At 43.5% G+C, this 23,949-nt stretch overlaps 1 protein-coding gene across 1 annotated transcript in view; it reads right to left on the bottom strand.

Annotated features, from left to right (window-relative positions):
- The window catches only part of SH3BP2 (SH3 domain binding protein 2), a 42,852-nt gene that overhangs the window by 4,979 nt on the left and 13,924 nt on the right, over nt 1–23,949 (bottom strand). The window contains exons 2-9 of the mRNA XM_018554957.1: nt 16,214–16,353; nt 12,488–12,590; nt 10,732–10,849; nt 9,824–9,894; nt 7,828–7,910; nt 5,916–5,978; nt 1,774–2,782; nt 153–267 (exon numbers count right to left, since the gene is read on the bottom strand). Coding sequence (XP_018410459.1) covers nt 153–267; nt 1,774–2,782; nt 5,916–5,978; nt 7,828–7,910; nt 9,824–9,894; nt 10,732–10,849; nt 12,488–12,590; nt 16,214–16,353 — 1,702 coding nt within the window. The remainder of the gene's footprint in view (nt 1–152; nt 268–1,773; nt 2,783–5,915; nt 5,979–7,827; nt 7,911–9,823; nt 9,895–10,731; nt 10,850–12,487; nt 12,591–16,213; nt 16,354–23,949) is intronic.

Genomic DNA, 23,949 nt, shown 5'->3' with positions numbered 1-23,949 from the left:
GAATACTTTTAATTTAAAGTCACGCTTACTGGTAATGAATAACCTTTTCATGTTATCCTTTAAAGACTTGCCAACATGCCAAACAGCACTCTCCATGGATGGCATGCTGTGAAAAAAAAATGGTTTTGTGTCTGCCATTGTACAGTGTGTACCTTTTCATAGTCATCGTCACTGTCACTTCCCTCATCCACATCTCTTGACCTTCCTGGTCGAACGGGAGTGTCCATGGTTTTATCTATAAAGCTCTGACCATCGGGTGGTGACCTCCTGCAAAACAGCATATATATTATAAGATATTATATAATATATTTTATAGAAAATAGCTCCCCAAACAGTGTAGTTTTTTATAAACTTTTTCACATTTTTTTTATGTTTACATTTTAGATAAATAAGTAGCTGATTAGAACCCCTGACAGGATTTTACTGCTGTGTCCCTGCTAGCTAGATTCCCCCTCTCTCTCTCCTGGTGACCATTATCACACAGACAGAAACAGATGACCAATCTAATATATTTACAAAACAGGACTAGATGGCAAATCTTCCAACGGGGACACCTGTTCCATTGACAGTTACAAAATTACCCTCATTTTGTAGAGAGTTCCTCTAACTTCCTTTTGCATCTCTGGGACAGGAAGTAGATGGAAATCCCTAACAGGAGGCAGACAGAAATAAAGAAAAAAAAATTCAAGGGGGAATTTGCATGTAACATTCACAGATTTAAAAAAAAAAATCTTCTCTATTATTTTTGGAACAAGAACTAATAATAATCTCGAAACCTTTTCAGTTTCCTCTTTTTTGGTAATGTGAATCATCCATCAAAACCACACAACTTCCAAAATGGTGTCATTTAGGCTTTTGTGGGCATCTTAAGAAAGTTGTTGTTCACAGCAACCAATGCAGTTTAGGCATTGCACCTCCTGGCTTTGTGTCCCGCCAAGCTCAGTAACGTCACTGGTGGCCAGGAGCTGGGCGGGAAGCTGGCCATGGTGTCCCAGGTTGCTAAGAGCTGAGCAGGGAAATGTGCATTGCCCTGACTCATCTCCGCCCAGCTCTTAGCAAACTGGGACACTCTGGCTGCAAAGGGGGCAGCAGGCACACAGCAAAAGTTGTGCAACAGAGCAGCCATGCCACTCTGCCTGCCCCCCCTAATGAGACCCAAAGAGATGCCACCTGAGGCAAAAACCTCAACCTACCTCATTAAAGGGACTGCCCTGAGTCTAGGAAAAGGAAAGGAATAGTTCTACCATCAGATACTTTAGCAACTCGAGGCCAGTCCAACATGGCAAAGTGATGACGTTCATCTGAGCCATCCTGTGTCTAATGCTTAGGCCCTGTTCACACTTGAGCTGAGCATCTTTGGTAGTTTTTCAGGCTTTATTTTTGCGTTTGTAGAGGTGTTTTTGTGAATGTTTTAAGGCTTTAGCTTTTGTTTTATTTTTAGCCAATAGAACGCGAGTTACTACGAAAGAAAATTTGTGTTTTTTGCACATCTTTCAGGTCCTCACATTGAAATCTATTGGGACCAAGAGGCATGACTTGCAGATCTCATTATCAGTCGTAAACTAGATCTGCACACTAACAAAGGGTTTTGTCTGTCCTAACAAGGGTTATAACTTGTATGTTAATGAGAGGAAGCTCAGTCTGTCCCCAGTCTTTGTCTGTTAAGAAGCCCCTTATTCCCTTAGCCCTAGTGCTAATTCTATTTTGGCTTAGTACAGTGACCTGCCTTGAAATAAATGTAACAGAACATATAATCTTGAATAATATACTTACAGCATTGGTGAGAATCCAATATTCTCAGTATCTGGTTTTGGTGGGCGTACCCTGGATATGACAAGAGGTGGCCTAATGGGTCCAGTTTTCATTAGAGAGCTTGAGGGCTCCAAGGATTTGTCTTCATTAATTGGAATGTTTGGTTTGGCTCTTGGAATAAGTGGGGGGATGTTGTCTTCCGTACTTCTAGACAGGTATGGAGGTTTTGCAGGTGGTACAGGAGGTGGTATGTGGCTAGGCTTGTTTGGTAGTATGGAAGCTGGCATGTGTCTAGGCTTGCCTGGTGGTACAGGAGCCGGCATGTGGCTAGGCTTGTTTGGCGTTACAGGAGCTGGCATGTGGCTAGGCGTGCTTGGCGTTACAGGAGCTGGCATGTGGCTAGGCTTACTTGGTGGTAAAGGAGCTGGTAAGTGCCTAGGCAATTTTTCATTAGCAAGTGCAGCAGGCTTTAATGTTGCAGGTGGAGAAGGTGGTTTTCTTAATAGGTTACACAGTTCCTCTTTTAACTGTTTATTTCCTATCATAGAATTTGGGGGAATACTGTGCAATTCATTTGAAGTTAGACAGTTTGTGAGTTCATTTTTAGAGCTAGAAACGGAAGAATCCCTCCTCTGTGATGGAGATTGAAAAGATGGTGGGTTTATGTCACAGGACATGGAGAAGCCTGAAGAGGCCATACTGGGCCGTGTTGGTAGTTTAACAGCCCAGTCAGTTGCATTGTTTATTGGCAGAGGAGGTGGAGGTTTAAACTCAAATGGTTTGTGAGCTGGTGAAAAAGGAGGGATTGGTGGAGGCTTCACATCTGGGTCAAACTTGAATGGAACTGTAGAATCCTTCCTTGGCCATTTGAGATCTGAATTAGATATCACCTTTGTGGGTGCTGGAGGAGGTGGCTTTGGCATTCCAGCAACGGGTATAAAATGCCTAATTTGCTGTTCTTCAGCCTTTGGTTCCCTTGGATCAGCCTTTCCTCTTGGAACTGGTGGTGGTGGATAGCTTGGCGCACCATCTGAACAACAAAAAGCAAATGACAAAATGATAAACCCATGGCATCATTTCTACAGTGATATGGAGAATGTATGTAGGTGAGGTCACAGAAAGGAGCGCGCTTAGGATCAGCATCACCAGAATAGTGATATGGAGAATGTACGTAGGTGAGGTCACAGAGAGGAGCGAGCTAAGGATCAGCATCACCAGAATAGTGATATGGAGAATGTACGTAGGTGAGGTCACAGAAAGGAGCGAGCTTAGGATCAGGGTCGCCAGAATAGTGATATGGAGAATGTACGTAGGTGAGGTCACAGAAAGGAGCGAGCTTAGGATCAGGGTCGCCAGAATAGTGATATGGAGAATGTACGTAGGTGAGGTCACAGAAAGGAGCGAGCTTAGGATCAGGGTCGCCAGAATAGTGATATGGAGAATGTACGTAGGTGAGGTCACAGAAAGGAGCGAGCTTAGGATCAGGGTCGCCAGAATAGTGATATGGAGAATGTACGTAGGTGAGGTCACAGAAAGGAGCGAGCTTAGGATCAGGGTCGCCAGAATAGTGATATGGAGAATGTACGTAGGTGAGGTCACAGAAAGGAGCGAGCTTAGGATCAGGGTCGCCAGAATAGTGATATGGAGAATGTACGTAGGTGAGGTCACAGAAAGGAGCGAGCTTAGGATCAGGGTCGCCAGAATAGTGATATGGAGAATGTACGTAGGTGAGGTCACAGAAAGGAGCGAGCTTAGGATCAGGGTCGCCAGAATAGTGATATGGAGAATGTACGTAGGTGAGGTCACAGAAAGGAGCGAGCTTAGGATCAGGGTCGCCAGAATAGTGATATGGAGAATGTACGTAGGTGAGGTCACAGAAAGGAGCGAGCTTAGGATCAGGGTCGCCAGAATAGTGATATGGAGAATGTACGTAGGTGAGGTCACAGAAAGGAGCGAGCTTAGGATCAGGGTCGCCAGAATAGTGATATGGAGAATGTACGTAGGTGAGGTCACAGAAAGGAGCGAGCTTAGGATCAGGGTCGCCAGAATAGTGATATGGAGAATGTACGTAGGTGAGGTCACAGAAAGGAGCGAGCTTAGGATCAGGGTCGCCAGAATAGTGATATGGAGAATGTACGTAGGTGAGGTCACAGAAAGGAGCGAGCTTAGGATCAGGGTCGCCAGAATAGTGATATGGAGAATGTACGTAGGTGAGGTCACAGAAAGGAGCGAGCTTAGGATCAGGGTCGCCAGAATAGTGATATGGAGAATGTACGTAGGTGAGGTCACAGAAAGGAGCGAGCTTAGGATCAGGGTCGCCAGAATAGTGATATGGAGAATGTACGTAGGTGAGGTCACAGAAAGGAGCGAGCTTAGGATCAGGGTCGCCAGAATAGTGATATGGAGAATGTACGTAGGTGAGGTCACAGAAAGGAGCGAGCTTAGGATCAGGGTCGCCAGAATAGTGATATGGAGAATGTACGTAGGTGAGGTCACAGAAAGGAGCGAGCTTAGGATCAGGGTCGCCAGAATAGTGATATGGAGAATGTACGTAGGTGAGGTCACAGAAAGGAGCGAGCTTAGGATCAGGGTCGCCAGAATAGTGATATGGAGAATGTACGTAGGTGAGGTCACAGAAAGGAGCGAGCTTAGGATCAGGGTCGCCAGAATAGTGATATGGAGAATGTACGTAGGTGAGGTCACAGAAAGGAGCGAGCTTAGGATCAGGGTCGCCAGAATAGTGATATGGAGAATGTACGTAGGTGAGGTCACAGAAAGGAGCGAGCTTAGGATCAGGGTCGCCAGAATAGTGATATGGAGAATGTACGTAGGTGAGGTCACAGAAAGGAGCGAGCTTAGGATCAGGGTCGCCAGAATAGTGATATGGAGAATGTACGTAGGTGAGGTCACAGAAAGGAGCGAGCTTAGGATCAGGGTCGCCAGAATAGTGATATGGAGAATGTACGTAGGTGAGGTCACAGAAAGGAGCGAGCTTAGGATCAGGGTCGCCAGAATAGTGATATGGAGAATGTACGTAGGTGAGGTCACAGAAAGGAGCGAGCTTAGGATCAGGGTCGCCAGAATAGTGATATGGAGAATGTACGTAGGTGAGGTCACAGAAAGGAGCGAGCTTAGGATCAGGGTCGCCAGAATAGTGATATGGAGAATGTACGTAGGTGAGGTCACAGAAAGGAGCGAGCTTAGGATCAGGGTCGCCAGAATAGTGATATGGAGAATGTACGTAGGTGAGGTCACAGAAAGGAGCGAGCTTAGGATCAGGGTCGCCAGAATAGTGATATGGAGAATGTACGTAGGTGAGGTCACAGAAAGGAGCGAGCTTAGGATCAGGGTCGCCAGAATAGTGATATGGAGAATGTACGTAGGTGAGGTCACAGAAAGGAGCGAGCTTAGGATCAGGGTCGCCAGAATAGTGATATGGAGAATGTACGTAGGTGAGGTCACAGAAAGGAGCGAGCTTAGGATCAGGGTCGCCAGAATAGTGATATGGAGAATGTACGTAGGTGAGGTCACAGAAAGGAGCGAGCTTAGGATCAGGGTCGCCAGAATAGTGATATGGAGAATGTACGTAGGTGAGGTCACAGAAAGGAGCGAGCTTAGGATCAGGGTCGCCAGAATAGTGATATGGAGAATGTACGTAGGTGAGGTCACAGAAAGGAGCGAGCTTAGGATCAGGGTCGCCAGAATAGTGATATGGAGAATGTACGTAGGTGAGGTCACAGAAAGGAGCGAGCTTAGGATCAGGGTCGCCAGAATAGTGATATGGAGAATGTACGTAGGTGAGGTCACAGAAAGGAGCGAGCTTAGGATCAGGGTCGCCAGAATAGTGATATGGAGAATGTACGTAGGTGAGGTCACAGAAAGGAGCGAGCTTAGGATCAGGGTTTGCCAGAATAGTGATCTGGAGAATGTACATAGGTGAGGTCACAGAGAGGAGCAGGCTTAGGTTCAGCATCACCAGAACACTTCAACACTATACATGCATTACTTCATAATTGATTTAAAGTGCACTTATCCTTTAAGCTATGACATGTTGTGCCCTTAGATATCCATTGTTCATCACAAAGTAACAGCATTTATTTTATCATCTTCTGCATGAACTAAATATTTATCACCAATCTAGTATTCAAGTATAACTGGCTTACCATCAATGGCATCTGGTTTTACATAGTCCTCCTCATCATCATCTTCATCATCCTGCCAGCTATCTGTTAACATATAGAATGGGGTTAGTAGTCTGTCTGCTGGTCACATGATTGGTAACACTTGCATATTTCATATAATGAGCGCCATGATAGAATTATTCTAATGCCTCGCATCATAGTAACTGTAACTCAAATCACAGGTCAGAGTGTGACAAGCTAGTGAATGTGACCAAAGACATCTGTATTGCAGGAAAAATATGATTTATTTTTAGTAAAATCGTGTATTGAGTTATTGTGAAGTTTATAAAGAGTGATATACTGTATATTATATCACCACAAAACAGGGGGTCCTCGAATGTCCCTACCATCGCAACTTTATAATCCTAAGTCTCTAAATTTTGAACCCCAGGCTATTATAAAAGACACAGATATGCAGCTCTGTACTCATTAATGCACTGCTTAATTTATTTTTTAAATGGCAAACAGTGTAAGTACCCAAATTTGCTTTGGTATCTACCTCTACATTATAGTCTGTATAGCAGAGCTCTGAGAGGGGTGGAAGAAGCAGCACAAGTAGCCAATCATGTGTGCTGCACTCCATGGAGCATGCAGATAGGAGGAAAACGCAGAGTGACAAGCTAATCAGTGTGCTTCTTTAATGTTTCATGTCCAGTCACAGGGTAGGGAGGAGATGTGAAAGTGAAACAGCAGAAGAAAAAAAAATCAGGTCCCCTCCCCTCCTAGACAGGGCTGTGCTGTGTGGCAGAGCCAAATTGAATGATCAGAAATGCAAATCCTTTAATAGGTTACAAGGGCCTTTCAATGTGTTTTTCAGGTCTGTATTTATTGATTTGCCTGGAGTTCAGCTTTAAAACAACACGATTATTAATTTGCTAGTGTGCAGTAAATATAAAGAAAACCTGTCATGAAATAAATCTGGGGGCGGCCATTACTGACCTCTATCTGAAAATACTAGTTACCTGGCTGTAAATATCGCCCACCGGATTCAGTAATCTGCCCCAGAACAAGCTCAGTGAGAAAACTGCCATGGGCCACCCACCCAATCAGCTGTGGGCAGGGGCATTCCATGCCCTGCAGATGCACATAAACAAAGGGGCGGGATGTTTGTGCTGAGGTCCTTGACCTTACATGGCCACATGGGATAAGAATATATCTTAATAAGGGAAGTTATATGTTTATTGTTACATGATTAATATTTACTTTAAAGAACAACTCTGGGGGAAAAAATTATTAACCCTTGCAGTGGGGCTGCCCCCGCACTGTAAGGGATAACTGCTCGTTTTCGTGTAGGCACTAAAATAAAAAAAGTTATACTCACCCGAACCTTGGAGCCGGCTGGCTGTCACAGGGCTCCCTCCAGCCTGTCTCCTCCTCCATTGCAGCGATGGCATGCCCCTTGGTGTCCTCACATCCTATACACTGTATATAGAATGTGATAACTCGAGGATCCTTAGACCGCTGCAGCGGAGAGGGAGAGACACTGGAAGGACCGGTCAAAGAGCAAGCTGGCCCCTGAGAATTGGGCGAGTATAACTTTGTTATCTTAGTCCCTAGATGAAAAGGACTTAACCATTGCAGTGCAGGGGCAGCCCCACTTCAAGGGTTAATAAATATTTTTCCTGGAGTTGTACTTTAATTATTGACGTAATCAACTATTTGCTGTCAATGCAACAATACAGATGACCCTGAACACTGTCAAATGTAAGGTATCAGGCTTTAACAGGGTATGGTGGAGGGGGTATTCTGGTGGGATTCATGTCTGTTCAATGGTTTCCCCAATCTTCATTCTTTATTCCCCTTTTTATTGTGTTCAGACTGGGGCACGTGGCACAGGATGCCATGACTCAAAAAATACATTAGAGAGGAAGAGAATATGGAGATGAACTATTACCATCTGCTGGATTGTGGACGTATTTAATAGCGACGGGGCGCTCCACTGACCCGTAGAAGCTGTCTGAGTCGGAGCCACTCTCACTGGAAAGGAAAGTTCATGAAAGTTATACGTTTTCAGAAGGCAGAAACAAAATTGTTCTCGTGCTTACAATGCAGGTATCTTAGCTGGCTGCTCATGGCTCAAATTTTGGCCGATTTAGAGGAATCAAGCGAAACCTGAGCTGCGGGTGGCCCCATTGGCTAAACCTGGCTTGACAAACGTTAATATCAATTATAAAACTGAAGGAGCCGAGCGGAAACTTGTCAGCCAAACAGAAAATGCAGCCAATAAGCTTCAGTCACCATACGGGTATCCAAACAGTCAGAGGCTGCTGGAATATAATACTCGGCAGGGGAGATTCCTCCATCCATGTTGTTTGGAGAGGATGGGGGAATCAAGTGGTTTTTTCTCATTCAGCCCTCAGAATGTGTGTGGCCAGCTTAAGCGTCTTTCTTGTGAATTACTCTACATTGTATAGGGCAAAACTTACTGACCATTGTATAGGGCAAAACTTACTGACCATTGTATAGGGCTGAACAATATCAGTTTAAAAGAGAACTAGCCAAACCTTTTTTTTTTTGGCTTTAGTCATCTTTTGGGTCAAGGTTGTATATTTATTAATGGACTCCTGTGACCCTAAGTCATCATCTAGAGGGCTACTGTCTGCTCTTTGCTGACAGCGCAAAGCCGCGCTGCGGCTGCGAAAGATCATGACAATATTGGTGGGAAACACCCCGCTACCTGATTGACAGCTTGCTCTGCCTCTCTAGATCCAGAGCCAGCTGTGCCCGCCCCCCTCCCTTGTCTGTCCCTCCAATGAGAGGTGGAGGAACGGAGAGGGGAGGGGAGAAACCCTGTGGGAGCAGAGACTGACAGTCACTTGTCTCTGCAGGGAGAAGACCGTGAGCTGAGCAATCAGCGGTTTGTGATCACTCAGCTTGATCTATAGAGCTGACGTGTGACAGCTGCAGTGTCACACGCCAGCTCTAAGTATTTGGAAGAGTACATTTTACTCCTGTAAACAAAACAAAAAATCCCATGCAACCCGCGGCTGCCTGAATAAAATGGTGCTGCTGAACAGTGACTGCTGATCGGATGGGATGCAATCAATGTCCAGCTGACAGTTTTCTGCTCAGCTCAGTCGATTTTTACATTTTGCCAAGTTGGGTGGTGCTTGCAGGGCTACCCACAACTCCTTCCTGCTGAATCAGCTGAAATTCATACCATCTATGGAAGCCTTTACTATAATTGTACAGGGTTACTTATGAAATATGTAAATATAGATCTTTGATATGCTAGTTTTTGAAATTATGATAATTTGAAGAACTCCAGGGCTATCCCTGCACAGCAAGGGCTAAGTGCTCATTTTGTCCAGAGGGTGAAAATAAAGAAGAAATATTCACTCGATCCGCAGTCCCGCCTGACTGCTAAACCAGTCGCCACAGCCCCGTCTACCCTGGGCTTTGGTGGGCTAAGGACCTGTTATGCCATCATGTCTAAAGCAGGTCAAAAAGACATGAGGACGCTGAGAAACTTATCACACGCGGAGCGGAGCGGAGAGGGAGAGTGGTGAGGGGTCACTGCCGCAAGACAAATGAGTATTTCTTCTTTATGTTTGCTCCTAGACTAAAACGAGCAGTTAACCCTTGCAATGCGGGGGTAGACCCACTGCAAGGGTTAATTTTTTTAAATCCTGGAGTTCTTCTTTAAGATTATTCAAATGTTTGCATAAGGCCAAACAGGATATGTTCTCTAATATTCTGCAGTTGAACAAGAGGGACATTTTTCAACTGGAACAACTCTTTCACTCATAACTGCCTAAGAGGGGGATTTCTCTCACATAGAGGTTTCCTCTCACTTCCTGTTGTATCTCCATGATAAGAAGTGAAGGGAGATCTTCCCAACAGAACACAGACAGCAAATAGCATTCAGCATTGGTTGCTTGGCCACATACCTCAGGTCTGTAATCGTTTCTTTCTTCTCATGATAATGATCTATCTCCTTCCTCAGGGCTAGCATCCATCTCTGTAACAGAATGTATTGTTTTGTATATGTAATTTCCTTAACATATTTTACCCATTCAGTCCATGAAAATGAAATACCAATACATGTAGAAAAATGGTGCAAAAGATTGAATACAATTGCAAACCAGATAACTGAAAGGTATAGCCCAGTCCAAATGGGCATGCACACCATTGAATTGCATACATGGATCACACTACTTGGTGAATTGTTGAGTATTTTATTGTAGATCTGTTGATCCTGTCAGAAATCCGGTAGGCTCCAAACTTGCTGTTTGAGCATACAAAGTGTCTCTGCTACACTGAAATCCCAAGCAGTTTTGTCAAATCCCAAGCAGTGTTGTCACCCTTGCCCAACTTCTCCTTCTCTGGACTATACAACACCTCTGCCTTATAGTATGGAGATGAGGGGACGGGAGGTGTTCCCAAGAAAAGAGAAAAAGAGAAAAAAATCAAGTGATATGGATTTCGGTGCAGTAGAGGCAATGTGCCCTCAGCTCACACAGGAAGTTAGGAGCTTACTGACTTTCTGCCCTGTTTTTTCAGCTACCTTTTTTTAATGGTTAAGTTGTGTACTCTTCTCCCCATAGGTATGTTCAAGTAACTGATTCTCTTGGTTCCCACATGTGCCAGTAAAAGTTCTTACAATAAGGGTGTGAAGAGACACTAATTCAGCTTCAGCCAGTGGTGTAATTACAATATATCACATCTAATAAAGGGGGAAATCCGGTCATGGTGTAATGAAGCCTTGCTTTTGGAGTCACATTATCAGGATTGATATTTCAGTACACCAATCTGAACATGAAATAGAATCTCCTTGTCTGCTGCCAGATGGACCTACCTTCCGCTCATCTTCAGATGCTGCTGAGAAGTACCATGTTCGGTGTTTTTTGCTAATGTGCGCCATCTTGAATGGGAAAACATTATTAGACGTGGTCTCTTCTGCTGCCCGCATTACCCTAGTAAAAGCCATGAAGAATGTAAATGAAGAGGAGGCATAATTTTCAGGTTAGCCAATCTGTGGCTAATTTATAACAAATCAATTAGTGGTCTGAAGATGAATCAATTAAGTTCTGTTGTCACAATATTCTTCCTGAGTTTAAGGAATCACACATAATCCTTCATTTTGGTCAAGAAAGGTTTGGTTCACCTTCCCTAGCAACCTTCAACAACCTGATCTGATTTTGCTTTGGGATACTGGACACATTCATTATGAGTCAGTGTGGTCTAGAATAGCCAAACTGCCGGTCTGCCCAGTTTAATTACACACAATCGATGCGATTGGACCTTGAACTAGTGCATTCACTTTTCAGAAGAAACTGCAGTTCTTGTCTTTGTTAATCAAGTCTGGTTGGTTGCTATGGGCCATACAAATTTTCTCCTTGGAAGTCGTTATATAAACTGCCCCCTGTACTCCGTAAAGAGCATATATCTTATGTAATAATACAGGCCTATTCTGGAATATTTTAGCTTACCACACCATGAGGCCATGTATGCCTCAGGTTAAAATTATTCCTGAAGCTCCCAAGTGCACGAGGGACCAGGTGCACACCCGTGAGTTGATAAAAGAAGTAAATGTCTGTTAATACTTCTAGTAATAGTTGCTTCACAAGTCCTACTCCATGGAAGTCATACTACTGATGTGGTTTGTCAACTTACAAGGTATAGGGGGCCTCAACTCCAGTTCCTGATATCAACAAATAATGTTCAATATGCTGGAGAGGACTGTCAGAAACCACAGACATATACGAGGAAATGATGGTCAGAGACTGTGGACATGCTGTATGGTTGGCTGGAGGCTGGCGACATGTAACATGAGATAAGCTGCTACTATTACCGCTTTACAAATCAATAGTCCTGCTGCAACTACAGATTGCTAGGGTCCAACAAGGACCAAGGAGCCATAGGTTGGGCACCAAGGGTTTATACTGTATAGCTTGTTAATACTAGTTACCAAACCCTAAAACAGCTCCATCCATGTTGGACAAATGGCTGCATATTTGGGTTGTATCTGTGCTGTATCCAGTGACTCTTGATGCAAAGTTGAACACTCTGGTATGAAGGCTCTCTCCACTTCTTTTTCGAATAGACCTCCTACTCCTTGGTTACTTTTTTCTCACCAAAACTATGATCATTAATATAGAGCCCACCCCCCTACCCTGGTGGCTAAAACAGCCTCAGACTTTCCACAACATTTAAAAGTATTTTGTGAGGAATTGTGGCAGTTCACCCAAAATAGCGTTTGAGAGGTCAACTGCTGATGCTAAACGAGAAGACCTGGCTCACAATCAATATTCCAATCCACCAAGCTCATTAAATTGTATCTTCATGGAGCTGGCATTGTGGACAGGGCACAGTTATGGTTAAGCAAAAAAAAGGACCTTTCCCAAACTGTTGCCACAAGGATGCAAGCACACAATTGCTCATAATGTCTTCGTATTCTGTAGCAATAACAGTGCCCCTCACTTTAACACCTGAACTTAATTTGAAGGTTCTCCATATACTTTAGGCCACATAGGTGGATGTGAGCTCAGGTGTCCACAAACCTTTGGTCACATAGTGTATATTCTGTATTAATTGGATATATAAGTACTTACCTGTTGTAGCCATTTAGTGAGAAGGCTCCTTGTGAGAATGTTGAGGTGCTGGTTTTGAAGTAGTACACACATCCTTTGTGTATAATAACATATCGTAAGGGCCCTAGTAAAATAAAGATAACAACTGAAGTTAGGTTTCTAATTTTTATAGCTAACCTGTGTGGCTCTCTATATGCTATCCTATCACATATAAATACCACAACAGCGTGATCTGGTCATACTGAGGGTCACTAAATTAGTGTTTTCTAATCCTTTTCTCCAGTCCCCCTAACATACAGTATGTATACATAGCAGGTAACCTCACAAATGCAATTTACATTACTGTCTGGATCCACAGAATGTGAACTGATGCTGGGAATTTAAGACTCATTTAGTAATGACTGTGCTAGATCGTAATATCACGTTGGTGCCCAAGATTCCCCCATTGCTAATATAAAATGCTACACAGGGGTCTTCCACTATGACACATGTCATACGTATGTAGCCAGATCATAATATGTGTAGGCAACTTCCCTGTGGTATTAACGTCACTGACATGACAGATAGAAGTTCATCTGTCTGCTATTTAGGATGCTAAGTTAACCAGAGTGACAGGAAATAAAGGTTTTTCAAATGCTAACATTTTTCTATAGATAGATAGAACATTTTAATTTCCTCAGGACTTTATAAAATGGTATGATAGAAGTTTACTAATGCTTTGGAAACATATTGTATATGTGATCAAAATGCAGCTTTTCCAAACGTGGCTATGTATCAATCTGCTATGTACCATTATTACAACCCTGCTATGTCCAAGTCCTACATTTACCATTTAATATTACCTATACTGCAAGATTCCAGTTAAGACATTGTCGTCTTCTCCAAACCAACTTCCTGAACATGTACAAGCCCAAACAACACTTTCACCAAGCTCCCTGTAGAGGCTATCACCAGCAGCTGACACTATTGTAGATGTTTTCTTCCACAAGGTAGGTCTGTTATGATATCCTGAGCCTCACAATATCCCACCTAGTGTGTTTGTAAGCCCCACACTGAGAACAATGCTGTTATCTGTTATAGCTAAAGCTCCCATTGTAGGTTGTCACTATTTGACTCCTGGAAGCGGTAATAGTGATATGCGTTCCCGGAAATAACTCTACTTCTTTGCAATAGCAGTCTCCAGCACTGGATAATCTCAATGGGAATTGTTCTGTTATCTCAACAAGATGACAGGCCACACCAAATTTTTGCTCAGACTGGTAGATTTAGACTCTTGTACTGATAGATTTAGACTCTTGCTTGTGCCACGTAACAGATGTCACGCCCTTTGAAGGGTCAGACAACCCAAAAGTGGTATTTCAGTTTTTAGTACATGTTGGTAAATTAGCTTACTAAAGGATTCCAAGAATTCCAATGGCTTTGAGTTTATAGTTCCCGCACCTGTCACAGAAGTTACGCGGGGTTATGCTCTCCCTGTCAGAATTTCTATTGATATGAAATAATAGAGAATGCAACAAGAGGAGTGGAAACATCTTAAGGCAAGTGGAAACACACAATCCTCCAAGGTGGGCAGAAAACTATGGCAGGGCAAATTTGCCAATGGGGCCCCGAAGATGCAACTGGATTTAAATCTGAGATGAACTTAATTAAGTCTTTTCTAAACATGAAGAACGGATCAGTTTGGAAGGATAAACTCTTCTGTGCCACAGAGATGATCTTCATATAATAAAGAATAGCAGGAAATACATCCAGAACAGGAGACATTGACTGGAGTTAGGCCTCATTTACACCTCGTGACCTAGTCACATTCTACCTTGCCTAAGACATCTGTAACTATACATCTGTATTATGTAAGGCTAAGTCCAGCCACATCTGTGTTCGACACAGTAGGCAAGTCATAAACCCCTGTCTGGTTTTTACTGTGGTCTCTGACCCCACTGAAGAGGCTTCTTCATTTCCAAATTATTATTACTACTTGTGTTGTCCTGTGCTGATAGCAACAGTTCCTGACATTTTTGGGCTGCGGTTACAGGCTAGTGTCAATAATTGCAGTGAAATCTCACAAAAGTGTCACATACAGTAAAAACTTGACAGAAGAACTCTTCCCAAGTCCCCTATAAAAAAAGAATAAAGTTTTGGATAGAGTGGTAGAGTTCATGCCTTAGCACTTTTGGTGTGTATTTATCTTACGTGGGTGCCTTTCCTAGGGGCGAATGCGTATTAATCACAACCATATTTCATTTTACATGTGTTTTAACATGCAGTGAAGATGTATGTACTACACAGTTCAGTGGTCAAGGTGGCGTGGCATACAGCGCTTACATTTGGGTTAGCCAAGGACACATGTTAAAAAAAAAAAGAATGAAATGTACAGCATACTGACATACTGAACAAGCTAAAGGAATGCAGGAACTGAGAGCTCAGCTCTGCTTTCTTATGTTGCTCATCAGTGTTTGCAGAAGATGACCACATAGACATTTGGTTTATCTGCGTAGCCTCACAACATGTTCTTATAGGCTGTTCTGCACCACTGTTGTTTCATTTCAGGTCACAAAGCTGACTAGATAGACAAGTGAAAGAAACATAATTTTAAAAAAATATAGTTCCCTATGCAAATATTTAAACTAAAAAGGGTCAACCCACACAGCTCTGACATTTCAGTTCTGGGTAGATGTCGAAAGATTGAATTATGTCTTAGCATGTCTTTAGGATTTTGGAAAAGAAATCTCAAAACCTGATTTCCCAACTCTGCTTGCCTATTCTTGCCATGACAAGCAGTCTTTATTTCTCCTTGTCATATGTTTCCTAGCTGTGTGACAACTAAGATCTCAGTATTTTAAAGGGCCTTTTGAACATAATTATGTTTCACATAGTATAACAAAGACTGCAAGACCCCATATTGCTCTAAAGCAAGGGCAGCCAAACCCCAGCCCTCCAGCTGTGGTGAAACTACAAATCCCATGATGCATCCCCCTCCGGGATTCATGTCTGTGGCTGTGAGAATCTTGCAATGCCTTCGCTAGGGCACATAGACCACTGTTTTCTGCATGCTCGTTCGCAATGGAATGGTACAGACCATTCCACACGCTAAAATTGATTGTTTTTGCATGCATGCTAGTGAGAACATACCCTTAGAATGGGTTCACACTATTTTCCGGACCAGATCTGGAACATAGTGCATTGCGATTTTGCCGCGATTGGAAATTTTTGTTTTGTTTAGCTTAAAATTGTCTTACAGGTGTGTTCCAGTGCATTCCATGCGTTTTTGATGCGTTCCAGTGCATTCCAGACCAGACAAAATAGGACAAGCAGTATTTTTCTGGCATGGTCTGGAATGGACTGTGCTGGTGGGAACAGAGGCCAGAAATAGCATAGGGATACTTTGGGATGCATTTTGGGTCTGGAAACAGTCTGGTCTGGTCTGGAGATAATCTGGATGTGGTGTGAATGGGCCCTTAATGAATACAGAGATGCAATAATTTGTGGCTTTTATATCTGCCTGGAGGTCAGCTTTAACATGCACTTATATCAAGAATAAACAGCAAATTAAGAATGATAGGCATGTAAGTAAAGGAAAGGTAAGACCTGCTATTGACAGCATCCTATCAGCAGCCTTTCAGGTCTAAAGTAATACCCAAAATGGTTGCAAGTGATAGGTGTGTCATCAGGTTTTACAAAACTGCCACATTAGAGTGTTTAAAATCCTTTTTAACATTTAGGAATCTACCTGTTATTTTTGCAACTTACATTTAAAGAGCTGCAGCTGCTTTCCTCCTCTTTTGTGCAAGTATCCTGAAATGCTGACTCCACCAGGCATTGTCAGTAGGTTTTGAGCACCAATCGCCTTCATTGGAACTGGCCAGTTGGGTTCTCCAGAAGCCATATCACTGTAAGAAAGAAAACACTGTCAAGTTAGCTGAAGTTTTAAAGCATTTTCCGTCCCTAAGGGTTAATGAGTAGCGTAGTCATATGTTCTGAAATATTTGTAGTTGATTTTTACTTCCTTGTATTTCCGGCTTACAGTTTCAGCTGGACAGTCATGAGCAATATTCATGATTAGTTCCTCTAAGATGAGTTGCACACATACTGTCGGCTGTTCAGCCATGTATGCATGTTTTGATAACCTTGCTTTCTTTTCCCTTGGTAGAACGTCAGTTAAAAGCAAACAGAAGCATGCCAATAAGATCTACAAGGATAATTTTCAACTTGGGTTGTTAATATAATTGTGTGAGAGCAATGACATTGTTATATGAAATCAACCACTGTTACCCTATGAATCTATTGTGGAGTATCAGTGTAAGGTTTAATATACAAACATGGCATTTGGATGATGTTTGTACAGTAATGTGGCACTTACTGAACCGATAAACTAGAACATTCAAGCCTAAGTTAAAAGGTTTAGTCCACTGAAACCGGATATTGTGGTTGTTTAAATCCTAGAGATTTAAAGTGAAAATACATGAAAACACCTCAATACACAGATGAAATACATATATGAGAACCAGGGGTGTCCCTACCCTTTAGGCCACCTGAAATGGCCGGGGGGGGGGGTGCAAGGACCATGGCCTCTGCATCATCTTCCTGCCCAGGACAACAGCTAGAGCATCCCGTTCAGCTCCTTGCAACCAGTGATGACCCTGGCTGCCAGGAGCCGAACCAGATGCCGGCCAGAGTGTCACAGATTGCTAAGAGAAACCTGTCCAGAAAGGGGGTGGCATGTGATTCAAAGAGGCAGCCTCAGGTAAGTAATACAACCAGGTCTTGCCCCTGTCTGTGCCAGGAGAAGCAACAAACTCATACCTCCCAACTGTCCTTCATATGAAGGGATTGGCCCATGTTTGAAACCAAATTTGTCTCTCTTGCTGCCTAATGTCCCTCTTATTGCTTATGTTATTTTAAAAGGTCTGTATAAAAGAAAATAAGTGGTAAAAAAAAGTACTTGTGGGTTTAACCAGTCATTTTTTCCATATTAATTCTTTGCGATCCATATAGCTTGGGGTGTGGCAGGGTTGTTCCGTTTGCCCACATATTTTGTACTATAAGATGTCCCTCTTGCCAATGTCAGAAAATTGGGAGTTATGCGGACTAATGAGCTGATCTCTTTGTCACTCTTGGTTCTCCTCCTTTCAGCATGTTCCTTATTTAAACATGTAGCACAACTGACTAGCTCCTTTCCTGCCCTTCCCACTCCCGAGCTAACTTCTGCTAAATTAGGGAATTGCAAGAGGCAGACACCAAGTCAAATTCAGATACTTATACTGCCTGCATTTTAAAAAATACATTTCATGATGTATAAATGAATAGAGAGCTGCCTTATGTTGTGCCTTATAGAGCTGCCTGGAGGTCAGCGTTCAACCTTCTATTGGGTTCTTATATTGTATCTCCTGGGGACTCTGTGGGTGGTTTTCTGCACTTGAGTTTGCAGGACTACATACCTGTCTTAGTCAATATGAAAGTGTCTCTGTAAGATTTTAGATGTATATTACATCATGGAGAACATACAGTGCATGCAAGAGTCTGCCTGAAATTGTGGCTCTGTACAGTCTGCCAGTGAGCTCCTTCTCCTGTTTGCTCTACTTGGAGCTCTTTATTTTGAACTGTTATGATTTTTGGAATAAAAGCCATGCCTTTTACAACCCCCCCATTCAGCATTGTTAGTTCTGGTTACCCTCTGCTGATAAAGTTCAGACCGGAATTTACTGCTGCCATCCATGTCAGTCTGCTACCAATTCTGAGCAATAAGCACCTGAAACATCTACTGGTACACACCTATTTACAAAACAAATTCCAGGTCTAGCTTAGACTTGCTATACCAGTAAAGTTTTGGTCCCATGTCACCAATGGCATGTATGAAGATATCAAAGAGGAACCATGACTGTTATATCACTTGTAGCTTTGGCCCAGTACTTGTCTGACTAAAGGTCCCCACACACCTTACGATAATCGCGGGAAATCCCGCGATCGTACGATTATCGTAAGGTGTGTGGAAGCCGTGCGACCTCTACTACTGTAAGGTCGCACGACTTTAAACTTACGAACATGTTTGAAAACCCGCCGGAGCAGCGTACGATGTTCGGCGGGTGTGTAGCATGTTCGTAAGATAAAGCCGGACGGGCTGGTGTGCGCAAGCGCACACTGCCCGTTCGGCATTGCGGTCATCGGAAGCCCGCCCCTCAGGGGGCGTGGCTTGCGATCATCGCAAGTACGATCTGCCTATGCAAGATAGGCAGATCGTATGTTTTTTTAAGTACCTTACAACCATCGCAAGACACACACTTGCGATGGTTGTAAGGTGTGTGCCCAGCCTAAGGGTTGAAGCTGCTCGGACCTTTTATTGCTCTCTGTTTCCCCATTTGACAGATTTTAGTTCTGCCAACATATAAAAGTGGGAGGGAACCTCCTAAATGGAGGCACAGATGACATTTAAAACCTGAGAGAGGTTTTAGTCTTATATTTAAAATGAAATATATTGGCTTGATCTAGGATTTAATATATATTGTGGCTTTTCAATGTTAAGAAATGTTTGGGGAGCATTGTGCTATTTGGGTGTTTGTTAGACATTCAGTAACACAGGAAAACACTAGACTTTCCAATGTGTCCTTTCTCTTATCCATGAGATGTACCACATTAATGCACTTATTTCATCCACTCTTAGTAAAACAATCTAGTGGCCTAGCAAACTCATAATTATGTTCAATGATGAACTCTGCTTGAATGTCTTCCATGAATTTACTACAAGGCTGAATTATCCTTAAACATATTAATAGACCAGCAGTATGAAGAGAAGATTGTCATACAACAACATTCCTATTATCTGTTTTAAGCAGTTTCCTCTCCAATCATCTTTCATGGTCAACTTGAATGAAAGAGGTTATTGAACATACTAGAAGTAAACTAGCCAGAATGCAGTGAAACTCTTACTGCTGGAAATCTTATTCAAGTTCACAAAGTTCCTCCAGAATTATTAGGAAGAAGTGGGTCATTGTGGAGCTAGGAGCAATGCAACTGAATGGCCCATTTGAAAAGGAGCGCTGTTAAAGAGAACAATGCAGTGGCGTAACAATCGCCATAACGACCCAGGCAGCCGCTATGGGGCCCAGCCAGGATATCCCCCTGTTGCGGTGCGGGCCGCTTGGGTCACACTTTGGCATCTCAGGCTGTTGGTTGTCACTGGCGGGTGCGAGGAGGAACCTGGCGCTGTTAGATCACTGACAACCTGTCAGTGATCTGTGCAGCGGCACGTTCCTTCTCACAGCCGCTGCTGTGTCAGTGAGAGCCAGTAGCTGCGGAGGAGGATGCTGAGGCCGGCGTTGGCAGCGGAGGAGGCGGGGCCGGCGATGTAAGGAGGAGGGGATAGTGACGTAAGAGGAGGTGGGGCCCGGCGATGGAAGAGGAGACAGAGTCCGGTGATGGAAGAGGAGGAGGGGCCCGACAGCCACCATGCAGGAGGAGAAGGAGGCGGACTGCGGATCGGGACTGACAGGTAAGAGGTGTGCAGCGGTGTGACCAGCCCACCTGAGACCCTGCAGAGCCCACCATAGAGAGTCTATTGTGGGCTCTGCAGGATCACTCTCAGATGAGCTGTTTGGGATCTCAGGTGGGCTCTGCAAGGGGCTTTACTAGAAATCACAGGGCCCCACACAAAATTTTGCTATGGGGCCCTGTGATTTCTAGTTACGCCCCTGGAACAATGCAAAGTTAAATTGTTTCTTTAAAGTCCATCACTGACCCAATTATGTTCACCTTTACATCGCATCCCGCCGTTCTTTCCTCCGTCCCAGCCTATGCAAAGTACCCGGTGACGGCTGGTGTTGGAGCTTACAGGAAGTGGCCATGACCTCAGTTTCATCATTGGCTGCTAGGCCCGAGCCCTGCATCATGGTCGGAGGCACGTGCTCTCCCATATCCAAAAGGACCAGATATTGTGCAGCTTCTGTGACGGAAGAAGTAGCGGTGGGTGAGCATTGTGAAGGTGAGTATAAGTGAGTCAGGAACGGAATTTAATAATACTCTGTCATTTCTGTCCTGCATGGGCAGGGTGACAGGGCCTTTTTAATGCCTAGTGGGGTTCTTACTTTATTACTGATTTGTGAAATGTGGAGTACTGTACATGATGCTTTTTAGGTGGCACTTCAGGAGACGTTTTCAGGGGTGTACGCCCCTTCTTCTACGGCCTGGCTTTGTACACAGGGGCTCAGTCATTCTGGAACAGAAAAGGGCCTTCCCCAGACTATTCTTACACAGTTGGAAGCGCACATTATCTGAAATGTCTTTGTATGCTGTAGCATTACCAGTACGCTTTTACTGTTTAGGAAACACCTGAACCTCAATAATTAATTGGTCATATAATTTATATGGAAAGGAGCCTAGAACTCAATTTGCTGTCTGGAATTGAGAATACAAACTATTCATACGTAAAGGAAGAGAGAGGGTGGTAATAAGGGAAGAGAAACTTTTAAGCGACCAAAGAACTAAGACAATAAATTCCCTGGAGAACCTACTCTAAGCATTTACTGTACTGAAACTTTCATTTGTAATCATTGCTACTGGCGACCTTTTTTACGTTTGGGTCATTATTAATTACATAATCTACTTAACAAGTAAGATCATTGTTATGGAAATAGACCTTGCTTCTGGACTCCAAGGTAACATAAAAACCCTACTTCTATCCACCCATAACTGTTATATCTGTTATAAGTGGGCATGGTCATTCAAAGTGCAGGTAATAATATGCTTTTATTAACAGAGTAACATTTGTTGAGTTAAGTCGAGATAAGAAAGATAAGTTCTAGTTATCACAATATTTAGCTGAAAGTACATTTTTTGATGAGACGTTTAGATGTTTCTATGTCTGATATCTATTATTCCATTATTGTGTTAAATATATAGATTAGTTTCCCTTAGAACAACACTGTGCTTAATAGATTTCTTTCAACAAGCATAGTCACTTTTCAGCCAACCTACATGGCCATTCTTCTCCCAACCTACACGGCCACTCCTGTCCCAACCTACACGCCCACTTTTCTGCCAACCACACGGCCACTCTTCTTCCAACCTACATGGCCACTCTTCTACCAACCTACATGGCCACTCTTCTACCAACCTAAACGGCCACTCTTCTACCAACCTACACGGCCACTCTTCTACCAATCTACACAGCCATTCCTGTCCTAACCTACACAGCCACTCTTCTACCAATCTACACAGCCATTCCTGTCCTAACCTACATGGCCACTCTTCTAGCAACCGACACAGCCACTCCTATCCCAACCACATGGCCACTCTTCTTCCAACCTACACGGCCACTCTCCTACCAAACTACATGGCCTTCTTCTACCAACCTATACGGCCACTCCTGTCCCAACCAACATGGCCACTTTTCTGCCAACCTGCATGGCCACTCTTCTCCCAACCTACATGGCCAAACCCATTGAAATGGACTGTGAGAAAGTAAATTACAACCATTAGGCAACACCTCCAAGCAAGAAGCAGAGCCTATGCAATGATCAAATATACTTGCTGCCCTATATACATTTATAGCTACCAGTCATACATAGGAATAAGACGTTTACAAAATTTTCACATTTCTGAAAAGACATTCAAATACTTTAGTTCTCTTTAATGCAACTGCCATGTTTCTATTTCATGGTAGCATGACCGACTGACTGTGTACAGCCAACAAAAGTGTGACATGGATAAACCAGAAGAAATGGTTGGGGAAATGTTATGGCAAGTTGAGATAACTCTAAATGATGTCACAGCAGCTAGACCCCAGGCAACAGTTTTCCGGTGCCCTTATCTGACAGGCAGACTGTTTAAAACCAGGTCTGATGCTACATAAAAGACCTGTGGGAAGTACACATTAACCGCAATTCATCACTAAATTATAAGTAGCAGGAGTAAAGGAAGTATGAGCAACTGATGACAGTAGTCTGAATTAAACTTTATTTATCATACTTGAGCAGCCATTGAGAGAGAGAGGGAGAGAGCGAAAGAGAGACAGAGAGAGAGAGAGGAGGGAGAGAGAGAAAAAGAGAGAGAGAAAAAGAGAGAGACAAAGAGAGGAGAGAGTGAAGCAATGGGTCAAAGAAGGGTTGGTAACAATAAAATCTAATTTCTAATCTACTTCTAAGTCTTGTGTTGACTCATATCCTGCTCAGCTGAAATTCGAGCAATGTGTGGCCCGCTCTGTTTGGCTAACGTTGGCCAGCCTTAGATCAAAAACACTGGAAAATGACCTCAAACAGGAGCAGAGAGGTTAAACTAACCTTAGAAAGTATTATATAACCAAAAAGGTAGTTAATGCTTGAAACAGACTTCCAGCAGAGGCGGCGAGCCAGTCAACAGTAAATGAATTTGAACATCCATGGGACAAACAGATCTATACTTACAAAAAGTAAAAAATAAATAAAAACAAACAAAAAAGGGGAAGACTCAATGGAGGCTTGCTCTTGTTTCTTGTGGCATGATGCCCCTTAACATCTATTGCACCCCCTTTCAGTTCTCTTGCCGAATTTAGCCTCCAATGTCCACTTTCAGGTTGGGATCCCTGTAAATTTACAGATGAGGCACTGGACAATATCATTTTTTTTCCATGTGTTGCTCTTTTCTCTTTTAAAGAAAATATGATTTTGAAAAGATTACATGCAGCATATTCATTAAGTATTTCATAGAATGAAGTGGACACTTGAAACCGGGTGCAGCCTATTTCATTTATTCAAAGAAAAGAGCAGCTGGCAGTACAACTATTTTGTGCTAAAAAATATCTTTTTCGGTAAGCGTTTTATCTTATTGTCAGCACTCTCTGGACTATTATATCACCAGCTTCATGCGCACAAAATTTATTGAGTAAAAGTATCACTCTCTATCCCTTAAAGTGACACTAAACTCAGGAGTTAAATCTTAAAAATACATTCAAATACCTTAACTATTAACAAAAATGTATCTTATTTGTGTATCACTGGGCTGTAGATCCTCAAATCATCTCTGAATTGGTGCTGACACTGTCCTTCCTTCTGGAGGGTGACTACTTTTGTTCTCCATGGTCCCCGAGCATTGTAAAGTAGCCATCGCTCCACGCTCGCTCCCATGGTGGACTACAATCTCACATTTAGGGGTCTATTCACAAAGCTGCCGAAGGATCTGGCGTAGCTTCGGCCGATCCTTCGGCTGGCTTCGGTCCCAGGACCCCTTCGGTTCAGGAGAACCGAGCGGGTGCTGTACGGGCTATTCCCAATAGCCCGTACAGCTCCCGATTACGGCCGAGCAGCTCAGTCGAGCGCTGAGCCGTGCTGAAAGCCGAAGCTGGCCGAGCGGCCGGCCATTGGCCGGCCGACAGCCTGCTTCTGACAGCTGGGCGGAGCCAGCCGTGATCTTACGGCTGGCTCCGGCCACTTTCAGAGAGATCAGCGTCCCTGGTTGCTAACCAGGGACACTGATCTCCAAGCATCTGACTCTCCCTGGCGCCCCGGGAGTCTCCTGCT

This window comes from Nanorana parkeri, unplaced genomic scaffold, assembly GCF_000935625.1.
Source record: "Nanorana parkeri isolate BGI_ZX_2015 unplaced genomic scaffold, ASM93562v1 scaffold180, whole genome shotgun sequence".
NCBI classification, from domain to species: Eukaryota; Metazoa; Chordata; class Amphibia; order Anura; family Dicroglossidae; genus Nanorana; species Nanorana parkeri.
The sequence above is the reverse complement of the archived record's forward strand: the minus strand, read 5'-3'. Positions and strand labels throughout refer to the sequence as shown.